The sequence below is a fragment of the Schistocerca serialis genome, chromosome 10 (genome assembly GCF_023864345.2).
Source record: "Schistocerca serialis cubense isolate TAMUIC-IGC-003099 chromosome 10, iqSchSeri2.2, whole genome shotgun sequence".
In the NCBI taxonomy this organism is placed as follows: Eukaryota; Metazoa; Arthropoda; class Insecta; order Orthoptera; family Acrididae; genus Schistocerca; species Schistocerca serialis.
Genome location: NC_064647.1, coordinates 222,468,360 through 222,487,540, shown reverse-complemented (window position 1 = coordinate 222,487,540; position 19,181 = coordinate 222,468,360). Strand labels below are relative to the sequence as shown.

At 41.3% G+C, this 19,181-nt stretch overlaps 1 protein-coding gene across 1 annotated transcript in view; it reads right to left on the bottom strand.

Moving 5' to 3' along the window:
- Positions 1-19,181, bottom strand: part of LOC126424709 (ATP synthase subunit b, mitochondrial-like) — a gene marked incomplete at its 5' end in the record, with an annotated part of 49,986 nt that overhangs the window by 24,899 nt on the left and 5,906 nt on the right. Inside the window, one exon of the mRNA XM_050087432.1 lies at positions 5,611-5,774. Coding sequence (XP_049943389.1) covers positions 5,611-5,774 — 164 coding nt within the window. The remainder of the gene's footprint in view (positions 1-5,610; positions 5,775-19,181) is intronic.

The window sequence follows — 19,181 nt, the reverse complement described above, 5'->3', positions numbered from 1 at the left end:
AAATTGTGTTCATATTTTGTGAGTTTGTTCCCCAAAAAATAATGCTGTAGCTAAGAACTGAGTGTACATATGAATAGTATGTAACTAAAAGACACTGCTTGTTACACACTGATGATAGGATTCTAAGGGCATAATATGCTGATGACATTCTGTTTGCAAGTACCTTTGGGTATTCACACCACTTCAACTGAGAATTCAGTATTCATTCTTAGAAATTTTGCATTTGTTACACAGTTTATAGAGGTGCCATCAACATTTAATTTAACATTGTCATTTTCCCTCTTCAAATTGAAATCCATGGCATTAGTTTTCTCTGTGTTCTATGTCAATTTATTGCTTATTGACAAATCATAAACTTCCTTGAGAGTTTCATTTGCTTTCTCTGCAAGGAGTTCTCTTGTTTTCTAAGGGACTATAATATTGCTGTCATCAGCGATGAGAATTTATCACCATGAGTAACACTACTGGGAAAGTCATTAATGTATATCAGGAATAGTATTGGTCCTAATATGCTACCTTGCATAACCCCTATAATGAAACTCGTCATTTACATGTTCTTCTCCCCTATTCATTACAATGAAAATTAGTTTCTAATAAACACTAGAGATTTTTTTCTCTTGCAAAGTTCACTGTATACAATTTTATAAGGATTAAGTTCAGTCAATAAATACAATAAAGAGATCTCTTAACAGGTACAGCATACAAACAAGAGAGAGCTAGTTACAACGTATCTGATATCAAATAGAATATCAAAAATGTTATGAAAAGGACACATTGCTACTCACCATAAAGATGGCAGACTGAGCTGCAGACAGTTACAAAGAAAGGACTGTTACACACTGAGTTTTTGGCCACAGCTTTCTTGAGAAAGGAAACAAACACACACACACAGATACATTCACAAAAGCCAGCAAACCTCATGCACACACAACCACTACCTCTGCCTGCCCTGTTTAGAATCAGATGCCATATGGAGCAGGCGGAGACAGCAGTCATGTGCACATGAGGCGTGCTTGCTTGTGTGAATATGTTTGTGTTTCCTTTCTGACTCAGGCTTCGGCCAAAAGCTAAATGTGTAACAGTCTTTTCATTGTGCCTGTCTGCAACTCAATGTGTCAACTTTATAGTGAGTAACAATCTTATATTAAATAAAATTACACAGTCTGTGCAAAGGTTAATTAGGTGTCAATCACAGATAGTGGTCAAGCTTTTGGTGATTCAATTCTTTCTAAACATTGTGGCTTTCGGCTGTCTACATTACCCACCAGTCATCTGTAGTTAGAAAAATGGACTGGTTGCTTCTTGGCAGTGGTGCAAGGATGGGCCATCATCTGTTTGCATATGCTCTCATTACATGAAAAGGAGAAAAATATGACTGCATCAATATATGCTCTTACAGCTCCACTCCCACATTTAAAGTTCTTATTATACTACCAAAAGTAAATCTTTGATGTGCATGTTTTTTGACAGTCAAGCAGCACCCATATAAGATTGATAATAAAATGCAGAAGAAAACGGATATACAAGAAAAAATGAAAGGAAGCATCTGACATCAATTGTGTAGATTGTAACCTTAATAAAGCAGTCATCAATCTGAAAACTGTTTTAAAACCCACAATGCTTTATTAGATATGGTCCAGTTGGAGGTGGTATGTCATTGCCTTCCTCTTGTCTTTGAACTGACTTACCAGCCAGTTATAGGAGTTTACACAGTTTAACGTGGATTCTGAATCATGGTACAACTCAACATTTTTCACACTGTAACCGCCCGCATCTCGTGGTCGTGCGGTAGCGTTCTCGCTTCCCACGCCCGGGTTCCCGGGTTCGATTCCCGGCGGGGTCAGGGATTTTCTCTGCCTCGTGATGGCTGGGTGTTGTGTGCTGTCCTTAGGTTAGTTAGGTTTAAGTAGTTCTAAGTTCTAGGGGACTTATGACCACGGCAGTTGAGTCCCATAGTGCTCAGAGCCATTTGAACCACACTGTAACCTTGCAGCATGGATAAATAAGGGACAGATAGATGCCACCTATAGAAAAATTAAAAAGGCCTTATGAGAAAACAGAAGTGCGTGCACAAATATTAACAGCTCAGATGACGAGCCTGTACTAAGCAAAGAAGGGAATGCTGGGAGATGTAAGGAATGTCTAAATGGTCTATAAAGGGAAACAAACTTGAAGACAAAATCATAGAAAGAGCAGAAGTAGATAAAGATAAGATGAGAGATAGAATACTGCAAAAAGAATTGGACAGAGTACTGGAAGACCTAAGCCAAAACAAGGCTCCTGCAATAGACAACATCCTCTCAGAATTATGGAGACCCTCAGGAGAGCCACCACCAACAAAATTATTCCACCTCGTGAAACAGGCAACATACCCACAGAATTCTAGATGAATGTAATAATTCCAATTCCAAAGAAGACAGATTTTGACAGGTATGAATATAACTGAACTATCAGTTTAATATTCCACCTCCGTAGCTGCATGTTCAGTGTGGATGGCTGTCATGCGGAGGACCCAGGTTCGATTCCCGATACTGCCAAGGTTCTTTCCTCGGTGGGAAGACTGCTACAGGGTGAACTCAGCCTTGTGATGCCAACTGAGGAGCTACTTGACTAAATAGTATCAGCTCCATGGTCTGGAAAGTATGCCAAACAGCTAAGAGAGAAGTGCGCTGACCACATTCCCCTCCATACCGCATGTGGATGGTGCCACAAAAAAAAGGATGACATGGTGCCTGATAGCTCTTGGGCGTTCACAGTCTGGCGAGGAGCTCAAATGAAACACAGTGTCAGCAACAGAAACACACAAAACTAAATGAACACTTTGATAGCTTTCAGAAGAAATTCTTTGATGAGCTAGAGTACAAATGTGAGCTCCATGTTAGGCTGTGAAGGTCCAAGGGATGTCTACAGGCCACTAAAAATTGTAGAGAGATATCAAGTCTTGAGTACAGTAAGCAGATTCAAGTGGTAGAGGTTACCCTCGAAACAGCTCTCCATAAATACGCAATAATTTTCTTTATGGCTACTTTGCAGATGACATGCTGTCAAAAAAAAAAACGACGAAAACGAGCACTTAAACTGATGGATAATAATACAGTACAGTTAGCAATGTAATTTTAAGTTGACTGTTTAAACAAAATGAAGCAAATTCCAAATATTGTATTTCTTAGGCCTACAGCAGTTACATTATTACAAATGTGATATTGTACTTTACAGAACTAAAAATTTGACCCACAGAAGATGACACACTGGTGTCGAAACATGTCTGGGTAAATATAAAAATAACTAATTGTGTTTGCATAAGGCTGATTTCCAAAACAACCCAGTTTTTAAATCGCAAACACAGAAGAATGAAAAGAGGAGCTACAAATCTTAGTAAAATGAGTGATCCCTAACTGTTGCAGTGGGCTAGGCATGATGCCTTCAAGCAACTATTTCACCCAATAATGTAACGCAATTCTGTAAACCCCCCTACGGTAATGTGTCAGTGTTGTCACAGCTCTGTAGGCAGCTACTGGTTTCATCTGCAGCTGTGAATGCTTCATAGCTGAAAGCTGGCAACAGTGCTGTGAACTGTCACAAATTTTCTTACATCATCTTGACTATAGGTTGAATATATCTAAAAACAAAGATGATGTAACTTACCAAATGAAAGTGTTGGCATGTTGATAGACACACAAACAAACACAAACACACACACAAAATTTCCTGATGAAGCAACCGTTGGTTGCGAAAGCCTTAATTTTGTGTGTGTGTGTTTGTGTTTGTTGTGTGTCTATCAACATGCCTACACTTTCGTTTGGTAAGTTACATCATCTTTGTTTTTAGATATATTTTTCCCACGTGGAATGTTTCCCTCTATTATATTCATATGACTATAGGTTGAGGTAGTTATGCAGAGAGGAAGCTGCTTGTTCAGAAAAGACTACTGCAAAGAGCTGCATCAAATCTGTCTTTGGACTGAAGACCACAACAACTGAAATTGAAAGTGTAATATACTGAGTGTATTCTTACCAAGACAGAACTCTACTTTTCTCAAAAAAAATAAATACATAAACAAATAACAGAAAACAATACATTTAATAGAATGGATTGTATTTGTTGATGCCTCTTCTGTGACCTTTCTCAATTAAGAGATTTATAAAAGACTTGTATCAATCTCTCTAGAAAATTGCCCTAACTTCATGCTAAATTACATTTTTTATGATGGAAGTACATATTACTGAGAACAACTCGGAGGTATTTTACTGAACATGTAATCAACCCCAGAGGATTTCATAATGTATAAAATGTATAATTTTCTTACCTTTAGAAGTTACCAGTGACCCCCCCACCCCCCACCCCCCAAATCTCCGTACAGATAGCACTAAGTATCTATGACTGGATGACTTGCCTGGCATAGTGGTAATTTTGTTCAGTCATAGAGTTATGATTAAAAATCAGAGAACATATTAGATAACTGAATAGCATCACTTTCACATAAATTAAATGATTCAGGCAGCACATCCCAGTTGCTGGTGTACTGCAGCATCTAAAAGCATGAGCAGACTACCCAACTGCAACCTGCCAACAATGTAAGCCTCACTACAAAGGCTCCGCAGCTGCTCATTTATCGATGGAGTGGTCGCACCACTGCTCCGCGAGTATCAAACCCTGTATGGTAGTTCCTGTTCCTGAGAGCAGCCTTAACACATCAGACAGAAAAATGTGTGACTCAGTGTCTTATTCTAGGTGTTTCAACTGGACATCACTTTGGCAAAATGCATCTCCCTAGCCAGTTATTCAATCAGGAAAACCTACAGTTTAACGTGAAACCCAAAACATGTTTCATTTGTGGCAAATCTCCATATCACTGAGAGCTGAGTGCTAGGTTAAAAAGAAAGATAAAAAAACTCATGGTCCCACAATGTTCCCATTACCGTGCACACGTTTTACCACTACACCACCAAGCCTGACTATGATTCTACTCTTGAAATTGACACCTTGACACCTACAGTTTAACATGGAATACAAACCACATTCTGCTTCTGAAGAATGTCCACATCAATGAGGGCTAATGCTAGGTTAAAAGACAGTGAAACATCTGTGGTCCGCCAGGTTTCGATCCCAAGACCTGAAGAATGGGGAAGGAAATCGGCCATGCCCTTTCAAAGGAAACATCCCAACATTTGCCTGAAGCGATTTTCAAAACTCAAGGAAAATCTAAAACAGGACTGCCAGACACAGGTTTGAACTGCTGTCTTCTTGAATGTGAGTCCAGGGTGCTAACCACTGCGCTACCCGTTCAGTGCTCAGGCTTTGCTGTTGTGTTGAATTGTGGCAGTTTTATTGCTAGATGGCACTCCCATCATTTTCACAGCTGGGTGAACTTCATTTCATCACAATTCAGTCAATTTCCACAAAATATTTATAAAATTATATACACGATCTTCCTCTAGTTAGTCAAAACCAGATCAAAATCCCTACAGCAGTTCCTGAGGTTACCCAAAACATACAGACAGATGTGAGCAGGGAACTTCACTTCACATAGAGAGAGAGAGAGAGAGAGAGAGAGAGAGAGAGAGAAGAGAAGAGAAGGAAAGGGACAGTAGGTAGCCAGCCCTCACTTACATCTACTTGTTCGTCCAGATAAACAGACAGACTGGGCCCAAGCTTCTTCACTGCCATCACACAAAGAATTGCCACTGAAATTCCATTGTAATAGTTGTGCTCAAGAACATATATTTCCTTGGAGAGAAGATACGAGGACACAGTTGTTCCGAACACATATGGTCCTGCCACAAAGACATATTTATTAGCAACACAGCCAGGATTAAACTAAAGTCAGGTATTTTGTATGCTACAAAACACACTTTTAACATATGTACACAGATATCTTATCATACGAATCACAGGAAAAAGCGACACACAGGGGAGAATATCACATAATGGAAACTATACTCAACAGAATTATGATGCAGTCTAATCAAACATTTTATACTATTTTCCACAGATTTTATATTATGTTGTGAGGAGAAGAATATTAAATTCTTCTCATTTGTGTCCCTTACAAAGTGCAGAAAAGCAGTACCCTGTGACTGCAGTGTTAGTAAGTCAGAATTGAGAGCAGCCACCTCATACACACAGACGGTTGTAACAAACTGTGAGGATAAAAAATGAAAGGATCACATAGGCTCAGGCTGAGTCACACGTAAAGTAGGTGATAGACATCAGTTCATTGGTAGTATACTGGGAAATTGCAGTCAGTCTAGTAAGAAGACTTCTTAAACATCACTTTTTATTTATTTATTTGATCTTACATGATATTCACCAACTAGGCTAACCAGCTACTGTGTTTAATTTGTTTAAACATCAGGTACATTTTCATAGCTTACTGATTACATATTCTGATATACTCTATCCATTAAAAAACTGAAGTTATATATTAATGTGACACCCATACATAACCATTTGAGACAAATGTATCTAAATATTGATGTCTGTGACTTCACATACCGTATTTACTCGAATCTAAGCCGCACTCAAATCTAAGCCGCACCTGAAAAATGAAACTTTAAATCAAGGAAAAAAAAATTTCCCGAATCTAAACCGCACCTGAAATTTGAGACTCAAAATTCAAGGGGAGAGAAAAGTTTTAGGCCGCACCTCCAAATCGAAACAAAGTTGGTCCATTGTAATATGAGATACAATATAGGTCGAATGAATGACGATACAGCTACAGTTGTTTGGTTCGAGTCGTAAGCTTAGCAGTTAAGCTTTACCAGGTAGCCATTGCTACGCGTCAGGCGCTCTGTCCGCATTTATACAGGTACCCTTCCTTTTTCACGCGCTTCGTCTGGTTTGAATTGGTTGCTTATTTTTCTTTGATCTGATAAGTGCCGTTCTCTTTGTTATAGGTGTTTAAGTCACTCTAAGCTGAAAATGCATTACTGTACTGTGTCCTGCATTGTTTGTCGGATTCTGATAATGAGTGTTTACGGCCTATCGCCGCTCGCGGCATGGCTTGCTTTTGTGTGCGCGCTACCGCCGCAAGAGGGAGAGAGAGAGAGAGAGAGAGAGAGAAGAATCGTCACATTTGCGAAACAATAGCAAGAGACTGCTATTTGTTGTTAGTTACACTGCTGCTTTCTATTATAATGATCAACAAGAACCAAATAATAGACTGCGTATGACAGATGATGTTCTGAACAAGAGTTTAGCGAAAATTTTTCTCCGTTTGAAAATCTTTGCAGACGCCTCTTTAGTACATTACATTCTGCACAGAAATTAGAGTCATCTTAGATTTAAAAATCTAGTCAAGTGCCGTGCTTCATTTCTGACTGTATCACTATTAGGCATAAGAATAATACGAATATAAACATGACATGGTATGTATATTCTTCTGCGTTTGCTGTTGTCTCACACCAGTTTCGTAGCTTATTAGGCAGACAGGATTTAAATGACATAGCAGCAAACACGAAAGAATACATGGCAAAATGTTTATATTCGTATTAATCGTATGGTGAAGAGAATACTGCATGTGATTCACAATTCATAAAAGTTCCTATTAGCAACCATCTCTTCTCACAGGTAGGAAAAAATTCAGAACGTAGAGTTGGCCAGTCTTGCCAGTCGGATTTTCGTAGCCCATTGAAATGCTAAACTCAGGGCGGAGAAAAAAGCTCATCTTCCACTGTTTTTTAATTTATTTACTGACGCAGAGGTTTTGGCGCCAGTATTTATCTTTGTGCTAGCAAAGCATGCCTGTGTAGCGCTACATATATTCGACGGCATAAGTTAGTTGTGGCGGCACCTACCAACATTTTTCAGAACTTCCGCTTACTTTGCACTCAATTCTAAGCCGCAGGCGGTTTTTTGGATTACAAAAACCAGAAAAAAAGTGTGGCTTACATTCGAGTAAATACGGTATATTCCTGTAATGTGTGTAAATCCTTATATCATTTGTACGAAATAGGACAGTAACGGACATCGGCAATGAAACCTGCAGCTGGTTCAACTTTCAATGTACGAGGGTTGGAACTTAAATAGTGGCAGCTATTTATTCACAACCGATACAAAAGAGTTACATGTTTGCTTCTGTTACTGTCCTTCAAAGTAGTCACCAGCATTGTGTTGAACCTGTTGCCAGCAATGTGGAAGGCGTATTACACCGTCAGCAGAGCCTGTTCTGTTGATGGTGCGAATGGAGCAGTCTACAGCCTGTTGAATCTCTGGAACAGTTCTGAAGCGAATGCCACGAAGTAGTTCCTTCATCTTCAGAATCAAATCAAAGACTTAAGTCAGGGGAGTATGGTGGATGGTACAGTACTTCCCAGTCCCATTGACTAAACAAAGCAGCCACAGCTTGTGCTGTATGCACCCGCGCATTGTTGTGCAAATGATGGGTGGGTTGCGCAGAAAGTGTCGCCACTTCTTTCAAAAAGCTGGTCGAAGGTGATGTTCCAAAAACGAACAGTAATACTGTGCACTGATGGTCTACTGTGAAGGAATGTAATGCATTAGGATAACACCATCACAGTCGTACACGAGAATCACCATAACTTTCAACACACTGGGGCTCTAACGCACTTTCGACTTTCGCGGCGACTCATAATGATGACATTTGTTGGACTGGCGTTTCAGTTTTGGCTTGTACGATGTGAACCGTGTCTCATCCAGTGTTATGATATGGCATAAGAAAGCATCTCCATTGCGCTCGTAGCACTCCAAGTGCGTCTGAGCAGTGTCGTAACGCATCCATTTATGCATTCCCGTCAAGTCATGCAGAACCCATCGTGATGCAATTTTTCGCATGCCCAGGCATTCCTTCACGACACAAAGCACAGTCATATGCGCTAATTCGGTTTCGTGGGCAAGATCACGAATCGTATGGCATCGATCACTGTCCAGTAATGCAGCATGCACGTCTTCTTCAGAGATGCTAGGATGACCTGCCCAATGCATGTCTGCCACAGTTTGCCGGCCTTTGTTGAAGGCTTTTACGCAATGTGCCACTGTTCTGTGCAGCAATGCCAATTCCCTGCACGCCTCTTGAAGACCATGATGACACTGTCATGCCGGTGACATGGGACGGGCGAATCCATTTGCTCAGAGGTAAGGTAGGTATGTCGACAATGTGTGCTATCAGTAACAATAGTAGATTCCATTGCATAGTGTCTCCACAGCAGTGTTGCCACTATTTAAGTTCCAACCTACATAGTTACATTTGCTGTGTCCGATATTTGGTACTTGCCGATACTGTGTTATTTAAGTCAGCTTCTTCATCATTTTCATGGCTGCATGTTGTTGAATCGATAACTTTATAAAAGTGAGCTCTGGTGCCATTCATTCACGCTGATTCAATTAAACCACAATTTCCTCAGCAGTTCCTATTGAAAACGCATATAAAACCTTCCTTAGTTCCTTTGAGTAATTGTTGCCTCACTGCTCCATTCTTCCTGTGTTTGTCGGTATATTTTCCATATAAAATCACTACAGGGAAGTCTAATTCCTTGGAATGTGCTATAGCTAAACTTTCTGTAGCATACATGTCAGCTATTTTATTTTCAATTATGGCTGTATGTCCTCTGATCCACAAGATGACATCTGTACATCTTGTATATAATCTGGGATGGTCATTCTATCCTATGGAAAGCACTTTTACAGCCTCTTAAACTTTCTGAAATTCTTCCCGTATTCCATAGGCAACTGCACTGCGAATTATTAATTTTCAGCACTATAAATGGATGCTTCATTAGATATAGCATACCACCCCATAGTCTTTTTTAACGTGCAGTAGAAACCATATCCTTTTCCTTCAAGTGCCTTGGAGACCTCTGTGTAAATATGGATGTAATTTGGCAACCTGTTTTCTATGACAGACAATGTTGTTGTTTGTTCACTACAAATCACTTATACGTACCATGGAACAATATTGCTCTAGTGGGATCCATACCAAATACAACTAGCAGCGGACATTAAATATAGAAGGTGATTATTATCAACATTTAAAAACCTCCAAAGCAACATAGACAACACTAAGACAACTAATTTAATACAAGACACATGGGGCCGCAAATGTCAGGAAATGCCCCAAAAGTGGATGACAAATGTTGAACATGAGACATCGCAAGACGTAACCAAGCAAAAGCTCTTACTATTCTGTGTTTCTTTCCTCTTGTCCCTTCTTTTTTGTTTACATAGTCTTTTTAGTAAAGAAAATGCAGGTTACTGACTGGTAACAACACAATTTGTAAGCTTGTACTCATTTACTTGTGATGCAACACAGTACGTTTTTGTTGTACTGCACTTTGCAATAAACCAGTGGAGACTGTAAGACTGATTAATAAAACAATAAATCTTACCTTAATGTAAACACATAATTGCCTAATGCAATGAAAAAAAAATACTGCCTGCCAGATGAAAGACTTTAACCCTCAGCCCCACGTGCTAAAGTCACACATGTAGGCAAGGAGCCACACCAATGTGAACACTTGACTTGGGTCAGGACGATCAGGTGTGACTGACTGACAGGCTCAACTGCTGCTTATGGTGAGGTACATCATGTAGTGACATAACACGTTCAACATTTGTCATCCACTTTTGGCACATTTCCTGACATGTGTCTCAAATTACTTGTCTCAGCATAATTTACATAACTTCGAGGGTTTTTAAACATTATCCCCACGTATATCAGGAAGGGCAGCACAAATTCTCACAGGTTTTCTAGACTCATAGGAGGACACCTTGGAAATGCTGAAAAATATGAACTGACACATGCCTCAAGATAGGCTGCAGTTATTCTACAGAAACTATTCACAAATTTCAAGAAGCAGTATTGGGAGAATAATATAGAAATACATTGAAGATCTCTAGTATCACTCCCACAGGGACAGGGAAGACCAGGTTAGACTACTTAAAGCATGCGCAAAGCCATTTCTGCAGTCATTCTTCAAGAACTCCCAACACAGTTGGAATGAGAAGAAATTCTAGCATATAGTATACTGCTAAGTGCTCTCTGTCATGAACTTAACAGTGGTTTCAAGAGTATGTATGAGGGCGAGTCAAAAGGAAACCTTAAATTTGTAATAACAAATCGAAATTTCACGTCATTATCCTGTAAGTTGGTAAGTGTACAACAAACAGCATGCAGAATGGCCTGTAGGTGGCAGCACAGTCCGGATGCAAACATACCATCACAGTATCAGTATAAAAATGGCCGCCCCACCTGCGACTTGCACTAGGGAAGAACAGCGTTCTGTTATTCAGTTTTAGCGTAGCAAAGGTGTGAAACATATGAAATTCATTAACGAATGAAGGTTCAGTACAGTGATGCATGTTTGTCACAGCAGCAAGTCTACCGATGGAGTAGCAAGTTTGCAAATGGTGTGACTTCAGTGGAAGATGCTCCTCGTCCAGGTCAGGCATGAGTTGTGACTCCACAGAACATTGCAGTAGTTGAAGGCATAGTGAAGAAAATCTACTGAGTGACACTGAATGACATTGAAGCATGTTTACAGATTAGTCATGGGTCAGCACACCACATTGTGCGTGATGTGCTCCAGTTTCACAAAGTGTCTGCAAGATGGGTGCCACAGTAGCTGACTCCTGAAATGAGAGAACGATGTGTTGATGTTTGTGAAGAACTTCTTCGGTGCTTTGAACGAGAAGGTGATGGCTTCCTTGCAAGAATCGTTACTGGGGACAAACCTGGGTCACTTCCACCAACCGGAAATGAAGAGAGTGAGCAAGGATTGACACCATTCTTCATCACCAAAACCAAAGAAGTTTCGAACAGAACCATCAGCAGGGAAGGTTGTGCTGACTCTCTTTTGGGACGAAAAAGGCGTCATTTTGGAGCATTACATGCCCAGAGGGACCACTGTCACCAGTGCATCATACACAGATCTTCTAAAAAATCATCTGCGGCCTGCAATCAAATCAAAGCAACGTGGACTGCTGTCAGCAGGTGTCCTATTGCAGCATGACAATGCAAGACCCCACACTGCCTGCACAACAGCTGCAACAATCACAGGCCTGCATTCTGAGTGTCTTACTCATCCACCATACTCACTAGACCTTGCCCCAAGTGATTTCCATATGTTTGGACCACTCAAAGATGCAATGGGAGGAAAGAAGTTCCGTTTTGATGAAGAGGTACGCCACGCGGTGCATGAGTGGTTGCGCGGACTACCAAATGAATTTTTTTTTCTGAAGGAATTTATGCACTTTGTAAGTGCCGGAGGACTTGCATTGAGCATGGGGGTGATTATGTTGAAAAGTGATACAGCTTTGTACCACTTCTCCACAATAAATAATATTTAAAAAAATATTTAAGGTTTTCATTTGACTCACCCTCGTATGTAGAAACAGATTTGGTGAACCTACACTTAATGGCTCTTCCCATTTCTTACTCCTCCTCCAACAATCAAATGTTTCAGACACTGATCTTCTTGAAACTTCCTGACAGATTAAAACTGTGTGCCAGACCGAGACTCAAACTCGGGACCTTTGCCTTTCACGGGCAAGTGCTCTACCAACTGAGCTACCCAAGGACGACTCACGACCCACCTTCACAGCTTCAATTCTGCCAGTACCTCATCTCCTACCTTCCAGACTTCACAGAAGCTCTTCTGCAAACCTTGTTGGAGTACTTGCCCGTGAAAGGCAAAGGTCCCGAGTTTGAGTCTCAGTCCGGCATACAGTTTTAAAGAGTGAAAATCTCATTCTGGATTGATCTTCTTCCTCACTTCCTTGTTGTGTCGTGCCACTAGGTGGTTATAATTAAAGTTCAGCTACTCATGGAGGTAGGAATATATGCCAATGCATTAATGCAGAACCAATTTATGCTAGAAAAATTAGTTCCAATTTTGCCCACAGGTGCAAATCTGGTGCTGTACAGCATCTTGATGTCTCTGGTGTTCATACGAATCAATTGTGTAAGTGGTGGTTAATAATAAAATCAACATTATCCATTTCTCACTTGTTTGACTTTTTCTGCTCATGACCTGTTCTTAATCCATTACATATGACAAAATTTCTATGTATATTTCTTTCATCCGCAGTGTTAGATTTGCACCTGGCAGCCAAAACTGGAACTAATTTTTCCAGCGTAAATCTGTTTCACATTAATGCACTAGAATACCTATCAAGGTTTTCTCCTCTGTGAGGAACTGCACTTTAACTATAACTACCTGGTATTTTCTCATTGATTATATTTCACACATTTTTTATAAATTTCCTGTCAGCAAGTAGTTACTACAAGTAAAAGTAAAGCTGTCTCTGAGCTGCTTTACTAGGCAAGATCAATGAGAGATTGTGTGCCAGCTTCTCAGCTGTGATGTATGTGTAGTATGGATAACTCTGGCAGAAGCTACATAATTTTAGGAGTAGAGGTAACAACTCACCAAACAGTTGCATTGCTGAATTGTCAGTAGGGACATAAGACTGAAAACTTCACTACCTTTTAAGTTAGGGAACACACACATACATTCCCCCTCCCGTCCCTCACATGCTCACCTTATATGGCTACATTGTACTGGCTTGGGTATTCAGCCAGCACAATGTAGTCGTACAAGAGAGAGAGAGAGAGAGAGAGAGAGAGAGAGAGAGAGAGAGAGAGAGTGTGTGTGTGTGTGTGTGTGTGTGTGTGTGTGTGCATACGCTCTATCTCAAAAAATGATTCACATGAAATCTAGTAAAGTTTTCAGTCTTGCATATATGCCTGTTGATTACTCAATGTTTCTACTGTTCAGAGGGTTGTTACCTTTACTTCTGAATTATTTGTATTCTAATACATTGTGAGACAAAATTTCTGTACTGCCAATAGGCACACACATCAGTACATACGCTATTCTAGCTTTCAGGACTAATAATTTCTTGTGCTGGGGATGAGAGAAGTGACATTAGTCCACTCTACAGTTGGGCCTTTCTCATCCTGAGGTCCGAGTGACCTGCCTTCCTTTTCAATCTTTCCCAAGCTACCTCTCTCTCCTACTTAAGCTACTCAGACAAACAGGGCTATGTGGTGACATCATTCATCTGATAGTTCTTGTATCATTTTGTATCATTGATTAATCATAGGAGTCACTGGCTCCGAAAGCTTGTGTAAGTAAAACATTTTTTGTATGTGTGTTCTCCTGCTACTGCTTTGTGAATAGATGTTTTATCTATCCAATTACATTATATTGTCATAAACTGATTATCATGTTTAGTGTTGTTACCAGACCCAGTAGCGTATATAATGGGTGTGAACAGTAACAGACGTTGAGTGACTGATGTGAAGCAGTTCAGATGCCGTGTATTCATCTGAGGCAGCATTATCAGTACTCAACAGATTCCAAAAGGGGTATCACTGTGGGTTTCCATTTGGCCAGCTGCTCAAATCACGCAATATTGAGTGGTCTTATGCTGGAATGCAAGGGAACATGTAGGCAAGCATACTCATCATCAAGGTTCCGGTCAATCACATCTGACCACTACAGGGAGAAATCGCTTAAAACTTGAGAGCTATTAGGCCGTGGTCAATGTCTAACACTTTCTCCTAATATTACCTAATATTTATCTTCAGAGGTAAAACACCAGTTTGCCATTTTACATCTGAGTCTCCTGCAGTCGGAGAGGAAACATTAGGAGAAAGTTTTATACACTGACCACGGCATAATAGCTCGGAAGTTTCAACGGAAAAGCTTACACTGTACGACCGTGAGGAGGATCACTGAATTGTGCACCAAGCACATCATAACACCCTCCTATCTGCACCTGCCACCTGAGAACAAATAATGGACCCCCTGCAAAATTCTGTGTAATCCCGCACCATCGGTTGGTGAGTAGTAGCAGCCGGGGTAGGTAATCACTGCCATATGCGTCTGGTGTCATTAGACCACAATAAAAACGGCTGTATGTGGAGTGGTGCTTTGACGGGGAAGCAAGGCCTGCTGACAAATGGTGTCGCACTGTGCTTAGCGATGAACTGCTGTTCTCCACTATTCCAGATGACCACAGTCAGATATTATGTTTGGTAGAGGCATTACAGTGTTAATCTCGCTGTCATGGTCTGGGGACCATTAAGTATGACTTCAAGTTACAGCTGGTAGTGATCAAGGGAGCTCTCGTAGCCCAAATGCGGGAACTCTGACAGCGCAACATAATTTCACGGACATCCTGCATCCTTAGATGTTACCTCTCATGCGACAGTATTGTGGTGCCATTTTTCGACTATCCACATACATGGCACTTTTCTCTATGAACCAACTGCATGATGTTGTGGTGCTCCAGAGGCCAGCAAGATCTGCAGGGATGTCCTCGGTAGAACATGCTCGGGCGTCAACTCCGTTTTAGTGCCAGTGTGCAGGTTATCAAGGAACAGTTACAGCAGTTGTGGGCCAACTTCTCAGGAAAGGATGCAGTGGCTTTATGACACTCTCCCCAATGGAATCAGTGCAGACATATAGGCCAAAGAGGGTACAACGTCACACCAGTAAGTGGGCCCATGCTGCCAAGTTCTTCGGAAATGTGACTTTGATTTTAAAATCACTGAAATAACATTGCATACCCCCTCAACCAATGAAGTTTTATTTCATTTCCATCTCGCCAACAGCCTTGCTGCAGGGGTAACACCATTTCCTGTCAGATCACCGAAGATAAGCACTGTCGAGCTGGGCTAGCAGTTGGATGGGTGACCATTCAGTCAGCCGAGCACTGTCGGCAAGCAGTGTGCCCTCAGGCCTTGTAAGGCAAACTGAGGAGCTACTTAATTGAGATGTAAGGGCTCCGGTCTCATAAACTGACATATGGCCAGGAGAGCGGTGTGCTCACCACATGCCCCTCCATACCCGCATCCAGTGATGCCTGCGGGCTGAGGATGATATGGCGGCTGATCGATACTGTTGGGCCTTCCGAGGCCTGTTCGGATGGAGTTTAGTTTTTTTAGTTCATTTCCTCCTCCTCTTCTGGGTGCCTCACTTTTTTTATGTCAGGCAGTGTGACTCCAGCTCATATGGCCAAAACCTATGACCAACTGATTTTATACTTCAATACAATAACACAGCAAAACACCAGTTAACCCAAACAGAGGAGGGGAATGTATTTCGGATAACAATTTTTTTGGTGAAGCTATAAAATTCTAATATATATTACAGTATTTTGTACTGCACTCTCATGTTGTGTGGTTTGAGGTTTTCGGGTGCTAAATTGCATGGTCATCAATGCCCAAACGCATAGAAACAGGAACACATGCGGTGAAGGGACGAAGGTGGACAGTGAACAAGGAGAACGGCTAAAAGACACAGACCTGACGCAGTTCCAAATCCTCACATACAGAGGCAAAACAAGAGGAGAAGAAACACACTAAAAAAGAAAAGGAAACACAAGGAAAAGAGAACAGAAATCGAAGTGAAACAAGTAGGTAATCGTGACTGGCGGACCTCTTACCTAAAACCGTTGACCCACAGGGTTCCATGGCTACTGTCGAGCAACTATTGCAAAATCTCCTTGAACAGCAAACGCTTCTAACAGCGGCAATTCGCGATTTCGTCGCGGCGTCAAATGCGGGGCGTTTCTCGTCGTTGGCTATACCTCCTTTTCCTCCTTATGACGAGACAGCGGAAGACTGGTCTGATTATGAAAAACGTCTTCGATAGCACTTCTTGGCATTTCATGTCACGGATGAACAACCATGTGAGTCTCTGCTCCTTTCCTGGATTTCACCTCAAATGTATCAGTTGTTGTCGCAATTGGCTCCTTTGAAGGATCCTGTGTCTTTTTCCTTTGCTGAAATGTGCTCACTTCTGTCTGTCTATTTTCAAAAGCAAATGCATGTGGTAGCCTCTCGTGTTGCCTTTTATCATTGTCAAAAACAGCCACATCAATCCTATCACACTTGGGCTGCTGAACTTCACGGCCTCAGTCGAAAGTGTCAATTTGTTACTGACGTTCACAAAGAATCCTATGCCGATTCCATGGTACGGATGCTATTATCCGGTCGGCGCCCGACAAAGAAGTTCGGCAACGTGCCCTTCAGTTGGCGAATCTGACTCTAGATGAAGTCCTATCCATCGCGCAGCCTTTTGAAATTTCTAGCGCCGCTGGGGCGCAAATAGAGGCGTGGGGTGATGTCGGGGAAATACAACCTCTGTGCACTGTTGACGACGAGTGCGGCGCGTCCCCGCCGGCCGACGTAGCTGCAGTGCATTCCCACGCGCAGCCTCGGCCTAGCCGTAAACAACCCGCTAAGAAACTGCAGCAAAACCCCCGGAAACTTCCTTCATGTCCGCGGTGTTTTACGTAACAGTCACGTGAGGATTTTCCCCAACGTTGGGCTGTGTGCCACAATTGCAAAAATAAAGGTCATGTGTCTTCCGTTTGCAAATCATGGCGTCAGTGTTGTGAAAAATGTGTACGTCTGCAGGGCGATTACATCGAGAAGTACCGCCAGTTTCATCGATTTCGGTGAGTAGTTAATTAGGAAAAAAATCGGAGGCCTTAGAACTTGAATGCACCTCATATTTCCAACAAGATGGCGCCCTGCCGCAGTATCATAGGGACGTACGAGCATACCCGGATCACAATGTGCCCAGCCAGTGGATAGGACGCAGGGGACCAATCGAGTTTCCTGCACACTCTCCAGACCTTACGCCACTGGATTTCTTCTTATGGGACACAGTAAAAGATGAGATGTACAAATGTAAACCATGTAACCTGGACACACTTTGAAATGAGATTCAGGCGGTGTGCACAGAAATCTCATTGGACACTTTGGTACGATGTACGGAATCAGTGGTGACTTGTACTCAGAAATGTATTGACGCTGAAGGCCACCAGTTTGAACATTAATCACATTTGCAAAGTACATTTATTTTTCCAATTGGACTTTAAGCTTTCCATTTCCAGAAATTTAACATTGTAGAACAAGAAATAAATTTTCTATGGCGCTTCAAGATGTGTATACATTTTTTTGACGCACCCTGTATATTAAGCAGTTATACATATAGAGACTTGGGAATGTCATTATGTTTAATATACTGAAGTGCTCCTTACAGCTTTCTCTTGGACTCAATCCTTGTAAACATCTAATTTGTAATTGCTTTTTTTTGCCATTCGAATACACAGTTTGTGCCTGATGAATTACCCCATAACAGAATCCCATATTGTAGCTGTGACTGAAAGAATGCATAGTAGCAAAGCATCAATAAACTTTTACTGACAGAATTTCTTAGTTTATACAGCAGGAATATTATGCGTGCAAGTTTGCCTGTCAGGTAGCTTATATGGTCATCCCATGAGAGCCTCTGGTCTTTTTTAGTCCCAGTAGTTTGACAATGTGATTCTCTGATTTTCGTACCTTCAGATAAAAATAAATTTCTTCTGTTTTTGTGTTGTTCTGTTTCAATATGAAGAAAATAGCAGTTGAGTCTCATCAAATGCTCTCAAGTACGGATGTTAAGGACACTATTAGTGAAATAACAAGTCGTGAGTGGTTTCAACACTTCAAGAACAATGATTTTAACATCGTAGACTGGCACAGTGGTGGAAGAGAGAATGTTTTCGAACATGCAGAATTGGAGACATTGCTGAGCGAAGACTCGTGTCAAACTCGAGAAGAATTGGCATGATTAGTGGGAGTGACACAGCAAGCCATTTCAAAATGTCTCAAGGCTATGAGCATGATTCAGAAGGAAGGAACTTGGGTCCCATGTGAGCTGAAACCAAGAGACATTGAACGGCATTTGTGTGTTTGTGAACAGTTGCTTCAGAGGCAAAAACGGAAGGGATTTTTGCATCGTATTGTGCCCGGGAATGAAAAATGGGTTAATTAGACTAACCCTAAATGCAAAAAATCATGGGGATATCCCGGCCATACTTCCACGTTGACGGCCAAACCAAATATTCATGGCTCCACGATTATGCTCTGCAACTGGTGGGACCAGCTCGGCAATGTTTACTATGAGGTGTTAAAACGAAGTGAAACAATCACAGGTGCTTGTTATCGAACACAATTAATACATTTGAGCAGAGCATTAAAAGACAAACAGCCCCAATACAGCGAGAGGCATGATAAAGTGATTTTGCAGCATGACAACGCCCGACCCCATGTTGCAATAGAGGTCAAAATGTATTTGGAAACATTAAAATAGTAAGTCCTACCCCACCCGCCATATTCTCCAGACATTGCCCCTCTGATTATCACCTGTTTGGATCAATGG